Here is an 8,705-nt window from a genome sequence, read left to right as displayed (position 1 = left end):
AAGTCTTCGTGCAGGTCAAGATAGGCTAACGCCGACTGTTGTCGGGTTGTATTTGCTGCCTACCTGTACAACAATAACTCAGCACCAAAATGCCGTTCAGTGCCGACTCAATGAAACCTCCGCTGCATGACCAAATAACGGAGATGCAGCGTAAAATACAACTTCTGGGTAAGTTTGTTTGGTCTTAGCGTCGACTTCTGTTCAAGCTAAGGCAGGTGCTAGGTAGCTAACGTTAGCTTCCGTTTATGGTTGTGACTAGCCACTGTAAAAACATACACTAATACCAGATAAACAGCAATTAGCTGTGTAATTTGTGAATAATTACACGAGTTCTCCATATGTATCGTGTGTATTAGTGTCATAATTATGTATGTCCACCAGAGGGCGACAGAACTGCGTACTATGAGAGCTCTCAGTCCACTATCAAGAAGAACCGAGAAACCATCCGCCAGCTGAGGCAGGGCAACAAGAGGCTGTGCAGGAAAATGGCCGACGTAAACGCTGTAAGTCCTTTAAAAATAGAAAGGGAACTTTCCCAGCTCTTTTGCTTATTTTCTTTCATCAATATTATAGTCAAATGAGCAGTAAAACCCCATTACTGACTTTCTTGCCAATAACACTCTTGTACCCCCTGGTGTCTTGCTCACAGGGGGATGCAACTATCATCAAAGTGGCCTTTCAGAACAGAGGGTTGGAGAAGGATGCCTACCGCAACATGTCAGGAAGGTGAGAGGAAGAAGCATTATTTATTACTAAAAAACGCAAATATGTTGTTGGACTATTTGCACTATAAGTTTTACCACAGATAAAAGGACAGTTCCCCCAACATCTGTATGTATGTCCGGGACTTTTTTCAATGAATATAGCTTGTACAGTACCTGCTTACCAAGTGGACTTAATGATCCAAGCCTTATGTAATTTAAGCAAACTCAATTTTTTAGTCATGGTCATGGCAGCTTGCTGAAAAATGTCTTATTCCATTATAGCTTTACCACACTCTCCCTGCCAATACTCTTTTCTCAGGCAGCCCTGACCACGCTCGACCAGAGAGTGCTGTCCAAGACGAAGCGTCTCAACGCCCTTAAACACACCACCCAGACCTTCCAGTGCCGCCTGGATGAGCTGAAGAAGGAATACCAGAGGAGTAAACCAGAGGGCAGCAGTGGAGCAGTGTCTGCCGACACTAGAGCTCGGAAAAAAGAGGAAGATGCCATGGTGGATACCTCTCAAGCTCATGCAGAAATGTTTGAAAAAGAAAATCTGTTATGCTAATGTTCACTCTTAAATGGGCCCTATTGTGCTTTTGGGGGGTTTTCCCTTTCCTGTAGTGTGTTATATAGGTTATTGTGCCTGTAAACGGTCTGCTAATTTTAAAATCCCAAAGTTAGCTTCAAAAGGAGTTTGCCTGAAACGCCTCCATTGGACTCCTTTGTTTATTTCTTTAACATAATGACATCACTATGTACCCCTCGCTCTTCTATTGGCTATTCTACGTGATAGGCTAAGGGGCCGGACATCTTTAAGCGGTTGACCAAATACAACAGATGCTGTTCTGGGCTCTGGTTTCAGACAGAGGGTGAAAAGAGGAGCTGCAGCACAGGCAGTATAAGAACAAATTAAGACCTTTTGGAACATTCAAGCATGGAAACATGTCACAGTGGAGGCATACAAAATACAAATATAATAGAAACCTGAAAATGAGGGCCCCTTTAATGAAATATAAGACAGAATAGTACACGCTCAGTAAAACTGGGTGTGTGTGTGTGTGTGTGTGTGTGTGTGTGTGTGTGTGTGGTGTGTGTGTGTGTGTGTGTGTGTGTGTGTGTGTGTGTGTGTGTGTGTGTGTGTGTGTGTGTGTGTGTGTGGTGTGTGTGTGTGTGTGTGTGTGTGTGGTGTGTGTGTGTGTGTGTGTGTGTGTGTGTGTGTGTGTGTGTCTTCAGAAACTGCGGGCGCTGGGAGAACAGTCTGGAAAAGACTCAGTTTAAGTGCAAGGAGGCCGAGAACATCATGATTACCTATCAAAAGCTCAAAAGTCACCTGCAGGTGAGTCACACACTGTTAAAATATAGTTTGGTTTCATCTTAACTTGCAGGGGTATGCAGCTTGTTCAGCAAGTTAAGTTGCCCAAGAAACTTATGTAAGTAGTAAGTACAAATATTGTAACTGTGCATTCCTCATTAGCAGACACCCTTATGAGAGTGTTAGTACTGTGTTTGTGATAAATAAACATTGAGTGAGACTTTCACAGTGTTACAGTACCTCCTGTCCCACGCTCACTTTACCTTTGTTTGCTCTCAACTTGACCTCAATTTTGTAGTTTGTTACTTAACTTTACAAATATTCCAACTGTTAGAATGCACATCAATCTGTTCACACTTATATGCTGGTAATGTTGTTATCCAGTTCAACTTGAGTGAAATAATAGATCAAGCCTTTAGACTTTAATTTGAGATTTTCCTTCAAGATTTATTGAGGGATTCATATTTACCACAACATCCACATTGTATCAAACATACTGTAGAGCTGCCACTCCATATAAAGGGCAGCTGAGGTGGTTTGTAGGAAATCTTTTGGCAAACCTGTTAACCCCTCTTGTGGTTTAGCTGGTGAGCAGCTGATCTACAACAACATCCAGGCAGAACAACAACAAACACACTCAACAAGCTATTGCCAGTTATACATTTTAACCCTTAGACACCCACATACTGTAGACACGTTTAAGTATCCTTTGGGTGAGCTTGCAGGTCAACAGTATGTGCTATACTGTACAAAATAGTGTTCATCCTTTGAAACTGTGAATCTGAATATTATTTTAAAGATGCAGGTTGGCACTGTGTGTCAAGTTTTCCTAGTAATAAATCAGAAATAAAAATAGTTTTTTGATCAGGCACCAATTCAAAAAGAAAGTCTAGAGTGTAAAAAAGGGCTTATAACCTTATGATTATGTCTCTTAAGCTGTTGCAGCATATTTTGTCTTGAGAACCTTTGATAAACAGATTTGGTGCCAAATGTAATTATTTTGAGTAAACCAAAAATGTATAAATATGGGCAAAAATCCCTTAACAATAACTTGTGTATGATGTCAGCTCTTTGCTGTTCAAAGCTCAGCTTATTGTCCAGGGTGATTTTGAGATACTTAAATCACTCCACCCTCTTATCAGTTTCATTATTAATGCAGGTGTTAATTAAAAGGTTATTTTGTTCCAAACCTAAAGATTAGCCAGTAAATAATTCATACAGTGGTTGTAAACAGTCCTCTCCCCACCCCTTTCACTCTTTCTATTTCCTGTCCTCTCTTTTGTTTACCTCTCACTTTTCCACTTCAGCATGAGAGTCTGACGTTCCAGGGCCAGCTGGACAGTCTGGAGGCAGAGATCCTGAAGCACAGAGAGGAGCTTCACGACAAGCAGATCATGAACAACAACGCTCAGCTCTCCAAGGAAGCTGCTAAGGTTCCTGTAACCCTCCTCTGCTCCTATATGAGTTTGCAGCGTGCCAGTAAAGGCGTAACAAAAATGATTCACTCATAATTACTTACACTAATATAATAAGTGATATGAGTCACAAGTGAAGCGGATACAAAACATTTTTCAGTGTTTTGTCATTTTCATTTTGATGCATTTACAAGTACAGATAAATGAGCCTACCTCATCGCTATGCGGTGTGCAAACAGCTATTTTCTTTCAACTTTCTTTAAATCTCTTCTTCCATTTGCTCTGCCTTGCAGGCTGACTTGCAGCAGCTGGAGGAATGTCTCTGCAAGGAGCGCAAGGAGAGAGAGCGTATTATAGCAAGCTACAGGAAGAAGGTAGAGGAGCGCAAGGCCCAGGCTGAAAAAACCGATAGAAGGGTGAGCAAAACGCAGAGGTGTATATTGTACACTTTATCGTAGTGAATGGTTTTGTTCTGGTGGTGATCTCTTCTCTGATCACCATCAGAAATGCAAAACAAACATATTTATAATGCATTTTCATCTGCTTTTAGCACTGTTTAATCAGTCACTCATAATGCTTTGTCACAATTTTACATTACAAAGCATTTTATTATAACTTTTTAGCACATAAATCATAAAACGTCATAATCAAAATGATGTAGTGAAATTGGAGTAATCAAATGTGAAACAATGACTCTAGCACTCCCATAGTTAGGCCATTGTCCTATTCAGCAGCTAGGGAAAACGTGCACACACTGCAGATGTTCCGATGTAGTTCATGTGAAAGCCCGTCCATGCTCCGACGTGGCTTTCATTGTAAAATGTAATAATTCATTTAAAACGCAGTTAATCCCGAAATCGACCAAAATATCCACTGAAAACTGAAAATGAAACTTTATAAAAACTGCCACTCCAAATCCTGAATCTTATGCAGGAAAAATTATCCAAAGTAAGACTATAATTTTTGTGCATTGTTTTTTATGTTGTTATTATTATTGGATCACAACAAAAAAACAAAAACAAATCAAATGTTCTGTTTTATTACCTTGTACTTTAGCCGCTACAATACCCAGTTATTATCTTGCAACAGTGATTTTAAAGTATTACAATTATGAGAACTATATCAAAAAGTCAGTGACTAGGAATGATGAAGTATTTATGAACATTCATTCATTTCTAAATAATTATTTACACAGTTCTGTGAGCAGAAAATAATGCATTTTAAATATGCTTACAATTCATTAAAGCTATGGACGTCATTGAAAAGGCTACAAAATATATATTTTCAGTGAAACAGAGACATTCTTTATAATGAAATGCGTTTTCTAACCTGCGGCACCTGTAGGCTCAGAGAACAGCGATGCAGCCCGACGAGCTGAGCAGCGAGGCTCAGCGCAGCAGCCCCAGGATAGCAGGCGAAGAGGACAAGGTCATCTCCACTTTTGAGGAGGCATTCCGACGCATCAAGGAGGCCACGGGAGTCACAGACATACAGGTGTGGAAGAGAAAAAGAGAAGGATAGCCTGTGAACTGTGTACTGTATTAATATTGTAAAAAAAAAAATGTCATGTGTGTGTAGGAGATAGTGGAGCGCTTCATCTCACAGAAGGAGACACACCAGCATCTGGAGAAGCTGAAGGGAGAGAACGAGACGGTGCTGCAGCAGCTGAAGGAGCAGAAGGAGCTCCTGGACCAACAGTTCCAGGACATGAAATACTCGGGAGAGGCTGAACTCTCGAGGTGAGACACTCAAACAGAAGTGGAACAAAAGCCTGCATGCAGCTGTAGTGTTTGTTCTCAAGCTCTTTCTCTGTGTGTGTGTGTTTTCTTAGTGACAGACAGATGCTGGAGGAGTGTGAGCTGCAGCTGCAGGCTCAGCAGCAGAGGTGTGATGCAGATAAGGAGCGTCTGGAGTGGCTGGTGAAAGCCCTCAGTACTGTGCAAGCCGGAGTGGAGCACCTCGCAGACAAACTTCAACACATCACGCTGGTAAATACCACCTCAGGCTGTAGGTCTATGTTTTTGCCACTTGTTTTTGTTACTTGTTATTTTTAAAGGAATTACATTTTTATGCAATATACGGTCCTCTTCAAGACTTTTTCATATATTTGTGCTTATACAGAAGCTAAATTGTGAGAAAAAGGTAGCAGTACAAGGCCAATTAAGACAAACAAGGAACTACAACAAAAGTGGGAAAAAACTACGGAATCTAGTTTTTAATTAATAAATGTTTTACTCTCTTATATTCAATTACAAAATATGTCTATAGGGTTATCTTATAATCTGTATTTTCCTTAATATTTGTCCATTTACGTATTCCCTACCAACGCATCCATCTTTGGTTCTTATTCCATTTCTCTCAAAAGGTGTGTTGACAATCATAAGTATGTGTGTTCACCGTTCTTCCGTTTCTCTCAGAGAGAGGACACGGTGGCTGAAGTGTCTCCAGACTCAGATGAGTTTGTGTTAGAGCTGATGACCCAGTGTGAGCTGAAGCTGAAGTTACTGCACGAGGAGCTTCGAGGAAAGGATGTGTCTGCTATCATGAAGGAGATGGAGGAAGAGGAAGTGAGTCGACGCCACAATCATATACACTCATTCAAGAAATACAGGCACTGTTTTTTTTTCCCTGACGTAAATGAAGACATATCAATCTTTTTAATTGGTGCACAAAAATTCACCGGAATAAAAAAAAAAATCAGATTTTGGCATGGAGGTGTTGCTGACGCATACAGTGCACAGTGCTACACATGAACACAGCATGGCTGAGCATGTTAGCATGGAAGCTGCTGTGCGTGCATATCTTATCTGAATGGAAAAGCAGCCGTTAGAGCCACCTGAAGTGTTTGTTCCAGATTACCAATGCTCGACAGCACCCTCTCTGTTTGAGAACATATGATATCAGAGTGTACCAGTCTGAAGGCCATTTGCTAATGACATTGACTGTTTTACCCTCAGATCCATTTTGAGAGGCCATAATCTTTGTAATTGACGTAACTGTGAGCTGATATCTTCCAGATTCTAGTTTTGTTTGATTCAAAGCTACCGTTAGAAACTAGTTGGCTGTCCCGGTCAAGAGGTTGCACCTCTACCATAACAAAGTACATTTTTCCTTCTAGAAACCTACTGTACTGCTCATCATATCAGTTACATGGCATAGACATGACTCTAAAACTCCTCCACTTATCCTACACCAAACTACGTTAACAATACAAGGCATATATAAAGGACCAGTATAATAATGTAAAAACTACAAAAACAAAGGTTAGTGGTTTGTTGTATACATCTGAAGAAAGAAATCTCTCCTACAACTTCAAACTGGCTCTTTTCAAGTTCTTTTCAAAAAGATGGAATAGGACATTTTAGATACATGTGAAATTATGTTTATATTATAAGACTTCAAAAAGAGAGCCTCATGTGAAAAACTAGAATGGCACCTGGAGAGCGCAGACCTCAGCTGTGGTGCATTCACATGCTGCTCGGACGGTCCCACTTCCAAAGTTGGCACCAACAGAGATGCTTCAAAGAAGTGTTTGATTTGATTTACATTCATCTGCCATGTTTCTGCCTGACATGACATCATCTCAACATGTCATGTACCAAAATGTTTCCAGACTGTTGGATGTTAAAACATTGAGGGGGCATTTACAAGAAATTTCACATTTCATTCTGCATTTGTGATAAAAAGACCAACGTAAAGTCAGATTATTTGAGAAACTTTGAGGAGTCATATTAAAATAAAACATACATCTTCAACATAATTGTTGCTATTTTTCTGAGCAGTTCTATGTCAGGATTGAGGGAAAGCTGCCGGAGTACAACACCCGCGTCAAGCTGCCTGAGGATCAGAGTCTGGACCTCTTCAATGACGGTGAGTTGGAAGCCACAAACACAGACAGAACAATTCCAGCACACAATCTAAACTCCCCATGTTTGTGTCTCAGAGGACGACAGTGAAGAGGACGAGGCTGACGTCATGTCTCGCGAGGCACTGAAGCGCCATTCTCAGATGATCATTGAGTCCAAGTCCAAGAAGAAGCCCTGGAAGTAGAAGAAGGGCAAATTCTGATCGCTACAGTGTCAGGACTCTGATCTCAGGACCCAGATTTCAAATCGCTATATTAATGTTTCACCGCTCAAATTAAAATTATTTGAATTTGCTTAAATGTTGCTACAAATCTTTGACAAATACAAATGAGATTATATCTTTTTAGAAATGAATTATTAGCCCAATTAAAAAGCTCTACGATGATTTTTGTTTAAATATATGTTAGTACCTTTGAAATGTGTTGTATAAGTGTGTGTTTTGACAACAGTAAGGTTCTCTGTTGTTACACAAACTATTGGTCCTTTGCTTCTATTCACAGTGCACAAGTCCACACTCTGCATGGTGCCCTTATAATATTAACATATTAAACAAATATATAAACAAATATTGCTTTTACTTTTTTCTTTTTTTGGTATAATCTGACCATAAATGTGGGTGAAACCAGTCACTTTTGCTTGAAGGCTTTCTCCGTTATTGTCCTGCTATCCATCGTGAACGTAATAGGGTTGTACCTTTCAGAAATGATACAGGTCCCTGAAAGCCAACACCTTTGACAAATCCAGCCAAGTGAATCACGTTGACACTAGAGACACATTTGCTTTGTCCCAGCATACCGTAACATGTGAGCGTCAACACCTGAACGATCTCTGCTATGCTCAGCATGTCAGAAATAGATGTGCCTCTTTGCTCAAATACTTTGTGGTTGCTGTTAGGTGGATTGTTTGGTTTTCTTATAATTAGCAAAGCAAAACATCAGAGTGTAACTCAATCATGTTCTCTGTGTTTAATTGTCCAACTGATACATCTGCCATTGAGTGTCATACAGAATTCAACCAGACAGACAACTATGATTGATCAAATACATTATTGTTTAATTCTAAGGGTTTGGTGCTCCTGTAGAATTGCATTTGTGTGCTGATAGTTATCCGTTATAAATCAAAATCACATTCATTTAAAAGAAAATGGGGTCCTGAAGAAAGAATTAACAACATGCCCACATAAAATCAATCTCCTAAAATAAGACAGAAAATGTTATCATAGAAAAATAGATTATTTATACAAAATCAATATTTAATTGGATTTGACTCAGTCACATGACACACACAGAAGAATAAAAAACTACAAAAAGCAAACATTAAACATAGGTCAATATTTTTTTACAAAATAACCTACAATACATTTCATCACACATTTGGCAAATGCATTATAACTGTATTCCTGCCC

The 8,705-nt window shown here is 39.7% G+C and overlaps 1 protein-coding gene across 1 annotated transcript; it reads left to right on the top strand.

Annotated features, from left to right (window-relative positions):
* LOC117482492 (coiled-coil domain-containing protein 151-like) lies at window positions 1–8,439 on the top strand. The gene is given in 14 exon segments (XM_034130582.1): window positions 1–168; window positions 382–503; window positions 650–725; window positions 1,022–1,215; window positions 1,941–1,955; window positions 1,957–2,043; window positions 3,327–3,452; window positions 3,728–3,850; window positions 4,779–4,928; window positions 5,013–5,173; window positions 5,266–5,422; window positions 5,852–6,001; window positions 7,217–7,304; window positions 7,378–8,439. Coding segments are annotated over 14 exon segments (1,653 nt in total). The 5' UTR covers window positions 1–89; the 3' UTR covers window positions 7,503–8,439.
* The last annotated feature ends 266 nt before the right edge of the window (window positions 8,440–8,705 follow it).

This window comes from Trematomus bernacchii, unplaced genomic scaffold (assembly GCF_902827165.1).
Source record: "Trematomus bernacchii unplaced genomic scaffold, fTreBer1.1, whole genome shotgun sequence".
Taxonomy (NCBI): Eukaryota; Metazoa; Chordata; class Actinopteri; order Perciformes; family Nototheniidae; genus Trematomus; species Trematomus bernacchii.
This window is presented reverse-complemented; position numbering and strand designations above follow the sequence as displayed.